Source organism: Rhinoderma darwinii, chromosome 7, assembly GCF_050947455.1.
Source record: "Rhinoderma darwinii isolate aRhiDar2 chromosome 7, aRhiDar2.hap1, whole genome shotgun sequence".
NCBI classification, from domain to species: Eukaryota; Metazoa; Chordata; class Amphibia; order Anura; family Rhinodermatidae; genus Rhinoderma; species Rhinoderma darwinii.
The window spans coordinates 122,034,277-122,053,978 of record NC_134693.1 but is presented as its reverse complement, the minus strand read 5'-3'; the positions used below and the strand labels follow the sequence as shown (position 1 = coordinate 122,053,978).

The 19,702-nt window shown below is 43.5% G+C and overlaps 1 protein-coding gene across 1 annotated transcript in view; it reads left to right on the top strand.

The window, feature by feature from the left end:
- The first annotated feature begins 8,723 nt into the window (after positions 1-8,723).
- The window catches only part of IL17RD (interleukin 17 receptor D), a 70,318-nt gene continuing 59,339 nt past the window's right edge, over positions 8,724-19,702 (top strand). The window contains exon 1 of the mRNA XM_075833921.1: positions 8,724-8,858. Within this exon, the coding sequence (XP_075690036.1) occupies positions 8,736-8,858 (123 nt within the window). The 5' untranslated portion in view covers positions 8,724-8,735. The remainder of the gene's footprint in view (positions 8,859-19,702) is intronic.

Here is a 19,702-nt window from a genome sequence, read left to right as displayed (position 1 = left end):
TATATATATATATATATATGTATATATATATATATATATATATATATATATATATATAAATATATAGCGTAGAGTACACCAACATGTTCCAACTTGCTCACTCTGCAAGGCAAGCGAGATATAGGGGCTTGTCCACACGTAACGTAATTGCTGCAGAACATTTCTGCAGCAATTCCATTGAAAGTAGCAGACATTCCGCTGCAGAAAAAACCCACCATTTCCTGCGTTTTATACTGCAGAAAATAGTACGGATTTTGCGGCGTTTTTTCTCCATATTGGGAAATGGTGACATCTCCTCTGAAAAACGCAGCAATTCAGTCCAGTTTCCGCAGCAGGACTTGACCTGCTGCAGTACGAAAAATACGCACCGCAGATCAATTTCTGGTCGGACCTTTTACGCAGCGTGTGGATGAGATTTATTAATTCTCACCCACTTTGCTGCTACTGTATTCTGCTGCGTTTTTTCCATCCGCAATTCTGGACGGAAAATACGCAGCCGTTCCGCTACGTGTGGACAAGCCCGAATACCCAAGAAGAAACTGTCCACTATAAAAAAAACTATAAATATTAATTCCGACCCCCAGGCGAAGGCTTGAGCTGAAACGTACATAGGCGTTGGCGACATCCGGGTGACCACCGTTACTAGGGAAAAGAAACAAATGATGTGTATCTATTTTTGGGGCTCAGACTGTTATACTGTAATATATTGTTCTTGCACTATACTTATATCTTAGTATGTCCTCTCTTTGCTACTATAATTTATGAAACGATTACTTATTTGACTATGTCCCTGTGAGGTTGCCCATAGTATCCCCAGTGTGGCTTGTTTTATGGTTTTTATACAATTATGATACATAATTAAATATATTTTTTTGTGGCTTTATTGCACTCTTTTATATGTATAGGCTGAGTTTTAGGATATGTAGTACTATCAAAATCCATACATGTCTATCACTTAAAAATTTTATAATCTCTGTGTTTATAGAGAGAAAGGGACGTTATAATCCCAGGAGATATTTCACAAGTCTTTCTTAGGGCTCATGCATATTAGGGCTTCCATACAGGTGCATAGGGCCTCTACTGTACCTCCGTATACCTCTGATTAAGGGCTTATTCAGACAAACGTGGGTAAACTCGGATGTGAAAAACGGATGTTTTTCACTTCCGTGTTGCCCCCATGCAGGTCCCCATAAACTTAAAGTCTATGGATGGAAACCCGTGAAAACAGAAGAAAATAGGACATGTTCTATTTTTCAACTGACCCTTCACACAGTCCGCTGAAACAACGGCCGTGTGTACGGCCCCAATGAAATACATGCGTCTGCGTGACGACCGTTGTTTTAACGGCCGTCAGAGGGAACGTATTCAACATTTGTCTGAATAAGCCCTAACAGAGGTGGCAAAAATGGTGGCATTCTCCATCAGATTCTGTATGTACGAAGGTATTCCCCTCCATGAAGCATTGATTATAGGGGAGAATATCTCCCTACATACGGCACCTGATGGAGTTTGTATGGCAGCACATGAAGGCTGGGCACTGCTGTGCAGACTCCGTGCACATAACTCTGCTATGTTACGAGCTCTTATGAAAAGGACTAGACTTCAGAAAATGAATTAGCTGATTTAGAATTTCCCACAAGTGGGTAATTGGTGTAGCGCTGGAAGCTGGTCCCATTTCTGCCAGCGGTCCACGCCACCGGGTCTCGTACCTCCTTCGGCGACCTGTCTCTCACTCAGGCCGCCGGCGTCTGCTGGTATCCTCTTCTTGTGGCCGCTATGTGCTTAGTGCACGAAATTCAAAATTCACTCATCCGGTCCCTGTTGCCCACAGGACTATATATCCACTATCCACCTGGTGCCTGAGCAACATTGGAACAACCTAGTTGTATGCTGTGAAGGGTCCTATGTGCATCTGATTCCAGTCTGATATTGCTATGTGTTGTCAGCCGGTATACAGTCATCAGCTACCAGCCTGTATCTAGTCCGCTATTGCTGCCTATTGTCAGACCGTAACCAGTCATCCACTACCAGCCTGGATCTAGTCCGCTATTGCTGCCTATTGTCAGACAGTATCCAGTAATCCGCTACCAGCCTGTATCTAGTCCGCTATTGCTGCCTATTGTCAGACCGTATCCAGTCATCCACTACCAGCCTGGATCTAGTCCGCTATTGCTGCCTATTGTCAGACAGTATCCAGTAATCCGCTACCAGCCTGTATCTAGTCCGCTATTGCTGCCTATTGTCAGACCGTATCCAGTCATCCACTACCAGCCTGGATCTAGTCCGCTATTGCTGCCTATTGTCAGACAGTATCCAGTAATCCGCTACCAGCCTGTATCTAGTCAGCTATTATTGCCTATTGTCAGCCAGTATCCAGTCATCCGCTACCAGCCTGTATCTAGTCCGCTATTGTTGCCTGTTGTCAGCCAGTATAAAGTCATCTGCTACCAGCCTGTATCTAGTCCGCTATTGCTGCCTATTGTCAGACAGTATCCAGTCATCCGCTGTCCGCCTGTGTCCAACAAACCGCTATCATCTTCCATACAGCTGCAAGTTGTCAGTCTGCCTCCTACTGTTGGTGTCAAGCTTATTTAAACATATGCCCATTGTATTGAATAAATGCATAATTGTATCGTATTGTATCGCTATTGAATCCAATAGGTCCTGTACAGCAGCGATTCCCATACAGATACTTTTTTTCTAGATATACCAGCAGTAACTTCTCTTGATAAGTGAAGAATAGAAATTCCATCTCACAGGGTTCCAAGTCTTGTCTGTTCAGCCGTCATGGTATGATGACCAGGCTAAAGGTCTAGAAAGCTGAAAGCCCTGGTATTTGATTATATTCAAAACATCATGGGCAGCAATTAAAGTGGTAAAGTGATAATAAGACTCGGGAAACTGAAGAAACAAACAAAAATCAGAAAATGTATGTCATTTTAGTCAATCTCTTATAACTTGAAATAATTTAGGAATAAACAAATACTGGTCTACCATACAGTCATAATTGGGACAACCTAGGTTTTGGGTGGAGGGATAAAAAATCTGGGATCTGAGGTTTCTCTGACCTCAGACATTGCCACAAGAGCGAGGCTGTCAATCACACCAAACCTTCCGCTTGATCAACAGGATGTACATGTACCTCACAATGCGGGAAATTACTGCTGTTACCACCAATACGCCTCTTCACGGCGGTCACTAAGGGGCCTTAGTCTAAGTACTGCACGGGTGTCCCGCGCAGGCTGAAGTCGGGGCACAGCTGTCTGGTGACAGCTGGGCTCCTGCTCCAACGGTAACGATCGAAGTTTACTTCGATTGCGGACGTTTAACCCGTTAAATGCCACGGTCAATAGCGACTGCGGCATTTAACTTGTTTAAATGCAATCGCGGGCCTCCGATGTGGTGTCATGGCAGCCGGGGGCCTGATAAAAGCCCCCAGGTCTACCCTGGGCATATGCCTATAAGGGTATGTTCACACGCAGTGTTTTCAGGCGTAATTCGGGCCTTTTACACCTCGAATTACGCCTGAAAAAATGGCTCCATCACGCGTACAAACATCTGCCCATTGCTTGCAATGGGATTTACGATGTTCGGTTCCCACGAGCCTTTATTTTACGCGTCGCTGTCAAAATACGGCGCGTAAAATGACGGCTCGCCAAAAGAAGTGCAGGGCACTTCTTGAGACGTTTTTGGAGGCGTTTTTCATTGACTCCATTGAAAAACAGCTAAAAAAATGACGGAAAATACGCCGTGAAAAACGTGAGTTGCTATAAAAACGTCTGAAAATCAGGAGCTGTTTTCGCCTGAAAAAAGCTCCGTATTTTCAGATGTTTTTGGTCACTGCGTGTGAACAAACCCTTAGGATGCGCCAGAGGCACATCCTAATAGATTGCCTGTCAGATTTACACTGATAGGCAATAATGCTCTGGTATACTAAGTATACCAAAGCATTATAGCAGCGATCTGTGGATCGCATAGTAAAGTCCCCTAGTGGGATTAATAAAATAAGTAATAAATGTGAAATAAAAGTTATTAATAAAAATTACAGTAAAAATTGTTTTCCTTAAAAAGTGATTTTATTTAGTAAAAGTGTAAAAAATAAATAAAAGTACACATATATGATATTGCCGCGACCGTAATTACCGAAACAATAAATTTAATATGTCATTTAAACCGCAAGACAGGGAGAAACAGCGGCTGTGTTACAGAAAATGGGTCAGTAAGTTTGAATTATCCGTGCCTCCATACACTGTAGTCCAATGTTGGTGGGATGGAACTGTTGATCCCAACATCCACCGAGCACAATGTTCTTGCCATGTGCAGGGCAGTGAGACAGGAACAATAAGCCAGTGATTACTTCCCAGTGCTGGCATCAGCAGAAACTCAATATTTCCTGTTGGGGGTAGACCTGTCAACAAGTACCACACCACTTGTTGATGGCATCCACCTTGATACAAGCAGTTTTCTACTGCAACCCCTCAGATCCAGTAGGGTCAGAAGTAGTAGTGTGAGATAGACGTTGCTGATGCTTAATCCTAGACAGAAAGATCCCCAGTCCCGGAAACTGGAGACCTACATTCATGCCAGGATCACACATACACACAGTTTTGATGCAGTTTTTGTTCCAGTTTTTGGCTGTTTTTTTTTTTAGCCAAAACCAGAAGTGGATCAAAAATGATGGGAAGGTATAAAGTAACGACTGATGCATCTCTTTTCATTCGTGTCTATGTTTGGCTCAAAAAACTGTGTGTGTGATCCTGGCCTAATATATCGTATGGATTTCTGATTGCTGGTGACAGATCCCCAGGATCACATTCACAGTTTTGATGCAGTTTTTGTGGCAGTTTTATAGGTCAGTTTTTTGAGCCAGAGACAGAAGTGGACACACAATAAAGTAGATGCATCAGTCTTTTCTTTCTACCATGTCTTCCTTTTGGATCCACTTCTGGCTTTGGCTAATAAAACTGAGCCAAACACTGCATCAACACTTTGTGTGATCCTGGCCATTCCTTAACACATTATAGTCTAAGGCCTCATGCACACGATTGTAGCCAAGTGAACGGCTGTGATTTTCGGGTCGGCCGGCAGCAGAGTGTCACCCGCAAGCTGCCCGCAAATTGCAGGCCGTGCACATGGCCGCGGCAATTTGCTATGAGCCTGGACCGCAGAACACGGCCATAATAAGACATGCCCGTTCTTTCTGTGGTCCGGCTCCTGGGCCATGCACGGACCGTGGAAACCACAGTCGTGTGCATGGGCCTATAGGAATGAATGGGGCTGCAATTCTCCTGTGGATTTTCGGGGGAATTGTGGCCGCAAAAGCCCGTTCGTGTGCATGGTGCCTAATAGGTTCATTCTCAAGCGATCATTATGGTCTCTTGCCCCGTGAAAATGGAGGAGGATATGCCAAGAAGATTTGGAATCTACCTCTTAGTTTGTCCGTAAGGCCAGGATCACACACACAGTTTTCATGCACGTTTGCAAACTATAAATTCCAGCAAAAGAGCTCATGAATTGCTGCTATTAACTAGTCCTGGGTTTATATAAAGACAGAACTGCCCCAAGGAAATAACTGCATAATACAGAGAGAAGGTGCCAGGAGGAAGCAGGCACCCTGACAAGCACTTGAGACTACAGATCCTATTGTCTTTGTGTCAGCCATGAATAAGGTGAGAAAATCTCCCCCCTGGCAGGAAGTATTTCAGCAAACATCTCAGCAGGGGATTCCTGAGCAGTTCCTCTCAGTGTTTTTCCCTAAAACACAATTTATTTACATGCATACGACTTCTAGACTGAGACAAAACAGAAGCCAAGCAAGCCTAAGGCTATGTTCACACGGAGTATTTTGCAGGAGGAATATCTGCCTCGAAATTCAGTTTGGAAGTTTGAGGCAGATTTTCCTCTCCCTGCACGCCGATTTTCACAGAGTTTTTCGCTGCATTTTTCGCCCGCGGCCATTGAGCGCCGCGGGCATAAAACACAGCGAAATACACTTTCTCTGCCTCCCATTGAAGTCAATGGGAGGTCAGAGGCGGAAACGCCCGAAGATGGGGCATGTCGCTTCTTTTTCCCGCGAGGCAGTTTTACTGCTCGCGGGAAAAAGACGCCGACGCCTCCCATTGAAATCAATGGGAGGCATTTTCGGGCCGTTTTTGCCGAGTTTTGCGACGCAGTTTCCGCGTAAAAAAACTCAGCAAAATACTCTGTGTCAACCCAGCCTAACAATGAGAAGTGCAGTTCACATTTCTAAGTTTTCAACTTTACATTGTCCCTTGTCTGTCTAACAACCTGCCGCCCAGCATAAGCATCTAGTAGCCATTTGCCGTAAGGCTATGTTCACACATCGCCATGTTTTGCAGATTTTGGTGCAGATTTTTGAGCCAAAGCCAGCAGCGGATCCAGGAGGTCGGAGAAGTAGAAGTTCTTCCTTTATATTTCTTATTCATTTTGAAACTACTTTTGCCTTTGGCTCAAAAATCTGCAATAAATTGCAATGTGTGAACACAGCCTAAACATATCAAGGCATTTAGCCCCTTGATCGACCAATGATCTAAAGTTTATCATGGCCTCCCAACTCTCCAATGCCAGCAGATGCCGGGTTTGAACGTTGGATTTCAACATGCCGATCCTTTGTTTCAGTGGGAGAGGGATCTGGCAGCGGCGTATTGCCCTCTCTGCCCATTAAAATAAACATGCACATATTTGGCAGAGCTGAGCATTCAAGTTTCTGCTGGAGTAAAGTAGATATAGCTATTTTATGTGTATGGTCGGCTTTATGGTCTTCTTCTACGCTTGTTTTTGAAGGGATTGTCTGGTTTCTATAAAATATTCAGATACTAGTAGTGGGCCTCGGTGCAAGAAATATACAGTATATATAGGCTCTTTAATTTCATGATTCATATACGTCTACCACTAGGTTTACCTGACTGGTTGTGATGTCACAGTAGCTTACTGACTGCGCATAAACTTGTGATGTCACAGCAGATTACTTTCTGGAAACACAGTTGTGATGTCACAGCAGCTTTCCAGACTGAAACCGACTTGTGATGTCACAGTGACTTATCTGACTGAAACACTATTATGATATTACGCTATCTTACCTGATTATAACGTTCTGTGATGTCACAGCAGCTTACCTAAGTAATATACACTTGTGATATCATAGCTTGTTACCTGTCTAACACCCAGTTATGATGTCATAGTGGTTTAACACAGTTGTAATGTCACAGCTGCTTACCTGACTAACACACACTTGTGATGTCACTGCATCTTACCTGACTAACACACACTTGTGATGTCACTGCATCTTACCTGACAGAAAGACATATGTGATGTCACAGCTACCTACTAAACTAAAGCTTGTGACATCAAATCTAAACTTGTGAACTAAAGCTTGTGATATCACAGTAGCTTACCTAGGGGCAGACACCAACAATAGAGGGCCCCTGTACAATCACAGTATATGGGCTCCTTGATTGCCATCTGCTAATTTGATGACTGTGGGGTGCTCGGCGTAGACCACAGGTTTTCTATTAAGAAGAAATTGATGACCTATCCTCGGGATAGCAATCAATATCTAATCGGTGGGGGATCGAATCTCGGCAAACCCCGTTGATCAACTGTTTTGAAGGGGCTGCGGTGCCATGCGAGCGCTGCTTCTTCTTCATTACTTCCCTGCTCGGATAATGAATCGCCGACACGCTTGTAGCGGCGGTTCACAGTATTACAGCCTCCTCCCATTCAAGTGAATAGGAGAACGCTATAACACTGTGAACCGCCGCTACAACTGTGTCGGCATTTCACAGTACGAGCAGTGACCGAAGACCCCCTTTTAAAACCTCTGATCGGCGGGGGTGCCGAGAGTCGGACTCCCACCGAGCAGATTGATGGCCTATTCCTCTATTTTTTTTAAGGCAGCAGTGGGCCCCCTCAGCTACAGGGCCCCTGTGCAGCTTCAGAGGTTACTCATATGGTGTTTTTTCGCCCCTTGTCTACACCCTGGGTGAGATATATTAAAACGAGTGCAGAGGAAAATGGATGCCGTTGCTCATAGCAACCAGTCAGGTCATTGCTTTCATTTTCCCAAGGATCTGTGCTATATCTTTAGTCAACCTTATACTTAGAGAACCATTTTTTAAAACATTTATATTTTAAATGCAAAAACCCTAATTTATAAAAAAACAAGTGCGGATTAAACATCGCGTAGACTTTTTTTCAAATATAAATTGCTCTGTTCACATTTGCATCCGAGCCTCTCTCGCAAATTCCTTTCGATTTGACAGGAGGAAAAGCGCTGCATTTCTGTCAAGATGACCGGTACCCTGACGAACCCCCTTTTTAAGTTATGGGGTACGTTATGTGCCGATGTAAACGCTCAAAAAATTAAAGTTGGAATCTGATTGGTTGCTATGGACAACTGCTCTGTCTGCAATCGTTTTTTGTTTCCTACATGAATCCCAATAATATCCTGGTAAACTTATTTTAACCTTTAAAGCCTGGAGCAGCTGACGTTTCCTGCACTATGTAGGAATAATAATGTGAGGGAAGGCAGTGCTTTCATTTAGGACAGAGCTGCTCACAGCAGAGGAGGGGTCTCCTCCACACACAGTCTGCAAGTGACAGACAGAGCTAAAGCTGCAGTGTGGGTTCTGCTCCAGCAGAGGGCGGCGCTTGTCACGGCTCTAGATCGCATGCGCAGTACACAACACAGACAAGTTTTCCCTGGGCTGCAGACCATGGCACCGTGTCTGCGTCTCCTCATCTTTGCGGTATCCCTAAATTTATTAATATATCCGGACTCGGGCTGTGCGGCTACCGGTGGTCTCCGGAGAACACCTGCAGACTCCTGTGCACCCAAGGTCAGTGTTCCCCCGGCTGTGAGACACTTCCAAGTATTGTCTCTAACTTTGCTGAAAGTTCGCCCGGACATGTAAAGTTTTCTCTGTGTGTATAGGGACTTGATCTCAGTGCAGAAGATGTGCATTGTATTACAGGATCTCTATATGTGTACTTCTACATATATAATTGTCTTTATTTCATTACATGGCCAGTGCCAGTGCATTCAGAGCTGATACTTGTGATCTGATTAATGGCTTTGTGTATATTATTAGATCTATATGGTAGTGTATGTTATTAGATCTATATGGTAGTGTGTGTTATTAGATCTATATGGTAGTGTGTGTTATTAGATCTATATGGTAGTGTATATTATTAGATCTATATGGTAGTGTGTTATTAGATCTATATGGTAGTGTATGTTATTAGATCTATATGGTAGTGTATATTATTAGATCTATATGGTAGTGTGTTATTAGATCTATATGGTAGTGTATGTTATTAGATCTATATGGTAGTGTATGTTATTAGATCTATATGGTAGTGTGTTATTAGATCTATATGGTAGTGTATGTTATTAGATCTATATGGTAGTGTGTGTTATTAGATCTATATGGTAGTGTATGTTATTAGATCTATATGGTAGTGTGTGTTATTAGATCTATATGGTAGTGTATGTTATTAGATCTATATGGTAGTGTATATTATTAGATCTATATGGTAGTGTATGTTATTAGATCTATATGGTAGTGTGTGTTATTAGATCTATATGGTAGTGTATATTATTAGATCTATATGGTAGTGTATGTTATCTATATGGTAGTGTATGTTATTAGATCTATATGGTAGTGTATGTTATTAGATCTATATGGTAGTGTATATTATTAGATCTATATGGTAGTGTATGTTATTAGAGCTATATGGTAGTGTATGTTATTAGAGCTATATGGTAGTGTATGTTATTAGAGCTATATGGTAGTGTGTGTTATTAGATCTATATGGTAGTGTATATTATTAGATCTATATGGTAGTGTATGTTATTAGATCTATATGGTAGTGTGTTATTAGATCTATATGGTAGTGTATGTTATTAGATCTATATGGTAATATGATACAGCCATACATTTTATCATCTATTTTACACTTACTATGTATCATTGGAGATGTTGCATAAAAAATATTTACGTGTGACATCGCAACCTAAAGTAGTCCAGATATATCTGCAAAAGTGACCTAATTTCTCGTGATTTCAATTTCATTCAACCTGCGATGCAATCCCCCTCCATTAAAATATCACTAATAGTAATTAATTAAAGTCCCAAAAAGTTAATCAGAAAAAATCGCACGCACCTTGAATATACAATGACATTTAATTTTAGTTGTGTAACTTTTTGCATTGTTGTGTTACTGTAGATAGTCACGATGTAGCCCGTCAGCTCGTTATGACTGACGTTTATATTATATACTGCATTTATTGACGGAAGTGACTGAGTGTTTTTTAATTCCAGGTTTTCCATTACCACGTTTTGACAGGTATGGGGAGGTTTAGGGGTGTTATATGGAGTTGTATAATACACTGACTGCTGTTTTGGGGATTTAGTCCTGTTATAAAAATATTGCCAGATCGTGAATACATCCAGAGGCTTTATTAGGATTATAGATTGTATGCTACAATAAAAGGTTGAATTCAATGTATAGCATTGCATAAAATTCATGTGCAACTTTATGGAGGTCAGCTTGTAGGTTGGGCTGTGTAGGATGAGCTGAGGCTCTATTCAGATCACGCTGGGGCTATACGTGGAGGGGGGGAGGGGTAAAGCCCCCTTCTCTGACATATAACGCTAATGTACTGTATGTCACCTTATAGCCATACAGTGGCATACATCAGCCAATGGCCACGTTAAAAAAACAACATACCGCATGTGGTAGTTTGGATTGCCAACTGCGTAGGTGTCATTTGTGTGGCTAAGGCCTTATTCACATTACACTGGGGCTATACATGGGAGGTATAGCCCCATATTCTGACATATGACTCCAATGTACTGTATGTCACCGTATAGCCATATAGTGACATATGTTACCCAATGACCACCACGTTAAAAAAATATATATACCGCACAGTATACTATTTGCAGTGGCCTACTTTATAGGAAAGGGCAGTCTGCTGCTCGTCTCTATACGGTAAAAAGCAGCGTTATACCATCCCGACGGTGGCCAAATGAACACTCTTTTGGCCTCCGTCCGTTGAATATGGGCCTATGGCTAGGTTGGGCTTATGCGTTGGGTGCTTTCCAGGCGCGTATGCCGAATGTGTTCACATAAGGTGAAACATAGCCATAGAAAATAATGGAGGGACAACTACAGGTGATGTCGCAATGTGCCATGGAAATTCATGCCATGGAAGACACTAGTGTTAAAGAGGCTCTGTCACCAGATTTTGCAACCCCTATCTGCTATTGCAGCAGATCGGCGCTGCAATGTAGATAAGAGTAACGTTTTTGTTTTTAAAAAACGAGCATTTTTGGCCAAGTTATGACCATTTTTGTAGTTATGCAAATGAGGCTTGCAAAAGTCCAAGTGGGTGTGTTTAAAAGTAAAAGTCCAAGTGGGCGTGTATTATGTGCGTACATCGGGCGTTTTTACTACTTTTACTAGCTGGGCGTTCTGACGAGAAGTATCATCCACTTCTCTTCAGAACGCCCAGCTTCTGGCAGTGCAGACACAGCCGTGTTCTCGAGAGATCACGCTGTGACGTCACTTCCCCAGGTCCTGCATCGTGTCAGACGAGCGAGGACACATCGGCACCAGAGGCTTCAGTTGATTCTGCAGCAGCATCGGCGTTTGCAGGTAAGTCGATGTAGCTACTTACCTGCAAACGCTGATGCTGCTGCAGAATCAACTGTAGCCTCTGGTGTCGATGTGTCCTCGCTCGTCTGACACGATGCAGGACCTGTGAGTGACGTCACAGCGTGATCTGCCAGAAGCTGGGCGTTCTGAAGAGAAGTGGATGATACTTCTCATCAGAACGCCCAGCTAGTAAAAGTATTAAAAACGCCCTGATGTACGCACATAATACACGCCCAGTTGGACTTTTACTTTAAACACACCCACTTGGACTTTTGCAAGCCTCATTTGCATAACTACAAAAATGGTCATAACTTGGCCAAAAATGCTCGTTTTTTAAAAATAAAAACGTTACTGTAATCTACATTGCAGCGCCTATCTGCTGCAATAGCAGATAGGGGCTGCAAAATCTGGTGACAGAGCCTCTTTAAGAGCTGTCACTTTTACTACAGGAATGAGTGCAGACTGCTCAATTACGCTAAGCGTGAAGCCGGTCAAGGAAGTTAATGCTTTTTGGCTCAATTTTGTGCTAGATGACGGTATTACGGCCACATCACCCTAACCTCCTGTTACGGTATGTTCACACGGCAGCGTCCGTAACGGCTGAAATTACGGGGCTGTTTTCAGGAGAAAACAGCTCCGTAATTTCAGCCGTAATGGCATGTTGAGGCTTTTTTGCTACGTCCATTACGAACGTTAAATGGAGCTGGTTTTCCATGGAGTCCATAGAAAACGGCTCCATTTACGTCTGAAGAATTGACAGGCACTTCTTTTACGCGGGCGTCTTTTTTACGCCCCCCGCCTTTTGACAGCGGGGCGTAAAAAAAATGACCGTCGGCACAGAACATCGTAAGACCCATTCTAATGAATGGGCAGATGTTTGCCAACGCTATCGAGGTGCATTTTCGGACGTAAATCGAGGCGTAAAACGCCAGAATTACGTCCGTAAATAAGCTGTGTGAACATACCCTTATACTGAACCAAACTATTACCTAAGGGTTTTATGGTGCTCTGAGCTCAGTTCACTACAACCGTGGGGGAGTCCCGGTGTTGCGTCCATGTCTTCGGTGATGGAGGATATTTGGGTCGCACCTATCGTTATGGACCATATACCTGTTGCTGGAAGAGATTGGGGCAGTGGGTAATGATTTCTCCCTCTTTTACCCCCTCACCTTACACCTGGGAAGGCGGTTGGGGGGGGGTTAACAGACCCTTTCCGAAGAGATAAGCATTTCTATTCTTCCCCAGAGTGTCAGAGAGAGGAGGGCCACATATCTGGTAACCAGAGCGTGTGAAGAAGTCATTTGAAGAAGCCTTTTCATCACCCTCAGACTGTGCGCAACTAGTAAAAGATTCCTGACAGGCAGATAATAGGGTCACCAAGAGTGTGTAGGGATGAATGGAGAGGGCAGATCACTCGTGTGTGTAGGATTCTGCTAGGAAAGAAGTGGATTGTCTCTGTTACATATTTTATTAGATCAACTGCTTCCTAGGGGATCCATCTGTGCTGCGTATATCCCGTCTTATGACAAAACGTAAAACTTGGGCCCAGTCAGAGCAACATCCTGATAATTCATTGTCGGGACAATTGTCCAAGCTCCTCGTTTAGGCCTTGCTCATACACTGCAGATTTTATGCAAATTTTGATGCATTTTTTTTAAGGCAAAACCAGATTTGGATCCAGGAGAGGAGACACTCTCACGAGTCGGATAAACTGCGTAAAAACTGTGCAGCGCATCCGACCTGAAACCCACAGCACCTTCCGTCTGAAAAACCTCACCACACTGTGTTGCGTTTTTTCAAATTGAATTTCCGCTGCGGAAAATGCGCTCAAACTTACCCCTTCCGTCTTCTCTGCGCATAGTCCGGCCTCCTGGGATGACGTTGCAGGCCATGTGATGCTGCGGCCTGTGATTGGCTGCAGCGGTCACATAGGATGCAACGTCAGCCCAGGAGGCCGGACTGCAGGAAGAAGGAGAGACTTCTGGGTAAGTATAAGTTGCATTCCGCCACAAAAAAAATGCAGGTTTTACCCCCCCCCCCCATTTCAACTGAATAAGAAGGTCTATATTTACCACCCGGTCATTGTTGTAGCGAGACTTTCTTCTGTTCTTCTTCCACGCTGGGCTCCTGGGATGACGTTTAATCCCATATGACTGCTGCAGCATCATCCCAGGTGGCCGGATTGCACGGACAACAAAAAGATGCGTCGCCAAGAGAACGGGGTAAGTATAGACTTTTTATTTTTATGAGCCACTGTTTTCTGCAGCAGACATCCAGCCTGAAAAACTGCACCACTATGTGGTGTGGTTTTTTGGCCGGAATTCCCTGCCGGTTCCAGGACGGATACACTGCATACTTTTATGCTGCACATCCGCCCTGTGTGAACATGGCCTTACAGGAAAAATCAATCATTATATGATGACTGTGATGGAGGCTTCCCTAATGATTACTATTTACAGGCCTCAATTGAGGTCATTTTTTTGACAATGTCCCGCTCCAGTGATCAATTAGGCCTTGTTCACACAGTGAAGATTTGCTGCAGATTTTGCATGTATTTTTTTTAAGCCAGAAACAGAACCTAAACAGAAGAAATATATAACCTTGTAGGTCTGCTCTCCTGGATCCAATTCTGGTTTTGGCTTAAAAAATGCATGCAAAATCTGCACTGTGTGAACAAGGCCTTACACATAGTACTAGATGACTTAGCAGTGTGATCTCTGGTACAGGCAATGCCAGTTGTGGAACGCAAATTGCATATTGCAACTTTTCTAAACTTCAATTTTAATAGAATTGAATGAGAACAATCATGCTGTTGACTTGGTTCCTATTTACCTCTGTTGGAGTGCGATAGTCTTGTGTAGTTGCCATCTAGGCCAGGCTTTACTTTAGGTACAGACTGTGCACCGTTGGCTAGACTGGCATGTTATATTTTGCTTATTATATTTGCTTATAGTTTTGACTGTTGTGCCATGTCCGTGCATGCCTACTGAATGCACCAAAGGTACTTTGAAGTTAATAATGTGTCTTAAGTTACTTCCGTGCCCCGCATGCACTTTGAATTCCTTTGTACACTATCTGTGCCCTTTGAAGTGTTCTAATTGTGGATATAATACGTCTCTTCTCAGGTTGCATTTGTGCATAGAAAAAGTTTTTTTCTTTTACTTGACGTTCTTGACATCCCCAATACACCGTCTCGCTACCGGCGGATCATCCTTGCACCTTCGGACAGACTTGCATGACTTGTTCCTTATGCCGTTTGTCCAGCTTTGCATGGTGGGGGCCTTCGTGTAAACTCTGAATAGGGTTGCAAGGCTATTAGATGACTGACGGCCTCCGTAACATATTGTTTGCTCTGGGGTAGGGCTGCCTTTGAAGTATTGCCTATAGGAAGCGAAGCCACTGTTTGTTCTATTAAAATTCCTTTTCATTTCCTCCCCTTAAACCACAGGCCACTTCCCTCTGTCATTCAACACGCTGCAGGGACACAGACTGATTGAATTGCAACGCGTCTCGGCTCCGTAAGCAGCTGAATCGGAATATTCCTGCTGCGATATTTACAAATTCCTAAATACAACAACCATTACGCATTTGCATTTAGTTTTATCATAGGGAAAATAAAAATAGAATTGTCAAAAAGGCATCTGAGGTCAATATTCAGATGGCAAAGAATTTTCCAAACCCATTATATTAAAATTTTAACCTGATCAAAGAATGGAATATAATCCAGGTCCTAATCTGGCTAATTACATTTCTGGTGTTTGTGTATATCAGCTGGGCACTGCTGTGCCGGCGGCATATTGTGGGATTAAGCAGAATTTCTCCCTTTGCTGCCAGCTGTGCACATGTGGATTGATCTGGCCTTCAGCGTTGACTTGAACTTGCATGGTTTTTGTCAGCATGGAGTGATTTTTTATTTTTTTTCGTACTGTGCCTGGATCTTGACATCTGGAAAGAGAGTTACGCTGTAGGATTTTGCAGATAAAGCAAAAATGAGAAAACGAGATCCCAGGATAGATGTATAATGATACAAACCGGAAGAAACGAGGTGCATTTCTGCTTTCTGTATAGCGGGATGCATCCAATACAACAAATCTACAAACTAGTGCTGGACTTCTTTAGGGCTTGTTCACACAGAGTTTTTTGCAGGAGGAAAATTCTGCCTCAAAATTCTGTTTGGGATTTTGATGGAAATTTTGTCCTTCCTGCACGTCGTTTGCTGCGATTTTCGCTCGCACCCATTGAGTTCTACGGGCAAAAAACTCTGGGAAATACGCTTTCTCTGCCTCCCATTGAAGTCAATGGGAGGTCAGAGGGGTAAACGCGTGAAGATAGGGCATGTCCCTTCTTTCTCCCACGAGGCGGTTTTACCGCTCGCGGGAGAAAACCACCCCCGCCTCCCATTGAAATCAATGGGAGGCTTTTTTGGCCGGTTTTTGACGAGTTTTGCGGAGTGGTTTCCGCGCCACAAAGCTTGTCAAAATACTCAGTGTGAACAGGGCCTTTACAGGGAACCAAACGCAGAAAATAAGAACCCATGGGGGTTTATGTATGTATCTTCTCTATATAGGGTCAGGGTGTATTCACACGATGCATGCGTTTTTACCACGATTTGCCGCAATTTTTGTGCTAACTGCAAAATCGCAGAAGATCGTGGTAAATATGCATGCAGATTTTCAGTGCGGTTTTTGGCCGTGCAACAAAACCGCGCCATGTAAATACACCCTTATGCAGAAACCTATGGACATTTCGTCAGGCCAGCGCTACGCTGAGACTTTTTTTAGCGCCACTGATTTTAACTATTGAGTGACAGCTGCAGTCCAAATGAATGTTTTGAGTTGCATGCAATCTTGTGGACTGCAGCTGTCAGTCAAGAGTTAAAATTAACCAGTAGCTCCACGGAAAGTCTCAGTGTTGCCCTGGCCTCAGGCTGGGTTCCTACGTAGCGTAAAAGCTGTGGAAGTTCCGCAACGGAATTCTGTGCGGAAATTCCATAGAATTGACACTAGCAGCAAAGTGGATGAGATTTAAACAAATCTCATGCACACGCTGTGGGAAAAAAAATCTGCAGCGAAGACGTTCATAAATTGACCTGTGGTGCGTTTTTTTAAAATTTTTCAGCATTTCCATTTATGCTGCGGGTTAGTTGATTTTTATTTTTTGTTGTTGTGGTTTTCCCCATTGAATTCAATGGGGATGTAAAACCTGCAACAAATAGCAAATGTGACTTTTGCGGCGAAAATCGCGAATCAGAAAAAAACAAAAATGTTTTTTTTTTGTTTCAAATTAATATAAAAGTTTAATACTTACCCCTCGAGCGTTGTTATAGAGACGCATTCCTCTGGTTTCCGTTCAGGCCGTCCTCCTTTTTCAACCACTGCTTTCCACAGCGAAGAGTTCGCCTTAATACTTAACCACGATTTGGTGCAGTTTTTCAGGCGGAATTCTCGGCGGGTTCTGGGTCAAATACGCTGCATAGGTTTACCCAGCGTATCCGACCAGTGAGAACCCAGTCTTAGACCTTATTCACACGACAATGATGTTCTATGGGTGTATTCACACAGTCGTTTTTTTATTCATGGGCCGTCAAAAAATAGGACATCCTATTTTTATCCGTTTTAACGGCCTGACGGCCCCAATAGAAGTTAGTAGATCTGTTTTTAACGGCTGTCAATACATGTAACATCCGTTAAAAACAGATCTGTGACATGGGTATTTGCAAGGGAACTACTAGTTCCCTTGCTGGCTATCGGTGACACGACGACTCATACTCACCGATGCAGCGCCGACTTCTCCTGGTCTGGTCTCTAGTCTCACGGGTTCTGCGAAGGCGACGTGATGACATCATCGCGCCGCCTTTGCAGATCCCGTGAGACTAGTGACAAGACCAGAAGAAAACGGCGCTGCATCGATGAGTATGTAGGGCATTCATGTTGGGCTGTGTGGCATCATATACACCGGGGCTGTGTGGCATCATATACACCGGGGCTGTGTGGCATCATATACACCGGGGCTGTGTGGCATCATATACACCGGGGCTGTGTGGCATCATATACACCGGGGCTGTGTGGCATCATGTACACCGGGGCTGTGTGGCATCATATACAGTGGAGGTGTGTGGCATCATATGCAGTTAGGCTCTGTGGCATCCTGCGCAGGGGGGTTGTAAATAGTGTCTAGGTGAACATGTGACCTTCTTTTGGGTGTTTTCAGGGGGTTGGGACAAAAAAAGCCTGACCAATGAAACTCATCAGGTGTTTTTTTTTTTTTTTTTTAACGCCAATGAAAAACTGATGCAAAACGGACAGATGGAATGGAAATGGATGACAATTTAGAGACCCTGAGGGTATGTTCACACGCGGAGCCAAAAACGTCTGAAAATACGGAGCTGTTTTCAAGGGAAAACAGCACCTGATTGTCAGACGTTTTTTGAGCAACTCCCGTTTTTCGCTGCATTTTCGCGCCGTTTTTTCGGCCGTTTTTGGAGCTGTTTTCAATAGTCTATGAGAAAACGGCTCCAAAAACGTCCCAAGAAGTGTCCTGCACTTCTTTTGACGAGGCTGTAATTTTACGCGTCGTCTTTTGACAGCTGTCAAACGACGACGCGTAAATTACAGGTTGTCGGCACAGTACGTCGGCAAACCTATTCAAATGAATGGGCAGATGTTTGCCGACGTATTGGAGCCGTATTTTCAGGCGTAAATAGAGGCATAATACGCCTCGTTTACGCCTGAAAATAGGTCGTGTGATCCCAGCCTGATGCAAAACGGCCATTAAAAACTGACAGTTGATCAGTTTTTAATGGACTTTTTTTTGTCCCTGTCGTGCCAATATATCCTTCATGTCCTGATAAATAGGGTCATCTGTGTTTATATGTTTGATCAAGCAACTTCTACACACACGGCTGTAATGCGGATCCCTGTCCACATGAGATCGGATGATGTCATCGGATCCTGTTCTTGGCACTGTTTATAGAGCAGAGACCCACATTACCGCCATATGTAAGAGCCCAATGTATGTCACCTCCACTCTGCCGGCTGGTTTACAGCACAGAATTCTCCGGATAACTGAGATTATTGGATCACTTTTTTTCTAGTAAATGAAGCGGTACCGATAATAAGTATATATCATGAATTACTGGTTATGCAGTGGTTTGAAGGACATGGGGTCAACAGATAAAATAAAGGACGGACTTACGAGTACTTCACATGGGACCTACAAGCAAACAGTGTATTTATCAGCCCTCCTAAAGATCAAAGCTCTCACATTATCCTAACTATTGGGACGGATTATATTGTAAGATTGCCAACTAATGACTTGTTTCTTATTCCAAGGGTGCTCAGTGTCTATAAGGGTGGATTCGCACGCGCAGAGTTTGTTGCAGAAATTTCTGTGAGGGCTTGTCCACACACAACGGAATTGCTGCAGAAAATTTCTGCAGCAATTCCATTGAACAACGCAGAAATTCCACTGCAGCAGTTTTGGCCACTTTCCGCAGCAGGAATTCACATGCTGCGGTCCGAAAAATATGCAGGTAAATTTTTTCTCTGAATTTTTGAGCAGCATGTGGATGAGATTTGTTAAATCCCATCCACTGTGCTGCTACTGTATTCTGCTGCGTTTTTTCCATTCGAAACTCAAGCCAGAAAAATGGAGCAATTCCGCAGCGTGTGGCCGAGCCCTGATTGTGGCAGAAATTTGTATGCCTTTCGCCAAAACAACTACATTAAAATAAGTAGAATTGATTTTGAATTGAAGACTTTTCTGCAACTAAACCCATTCTTAGGGCTTGTTCACACATAACGGATTTGCTGCAGAAAATTTCTGCAGCATTTCCGCTTAAACTAGCAGACAATCCGCTGTGCAAAAACCGCACCATCTCCTACGTTTTTTACATAAAATAGTGTGGATTTTGCAGTGTTTTTTTTCTCAAGTCTGTGTAAGGCTGGATTCACACGAGCATGTTCGGTCCGTAAAGGGCGGAACGTATTTCGGCCGCAAGTCCCGGACCGAACACACTGCA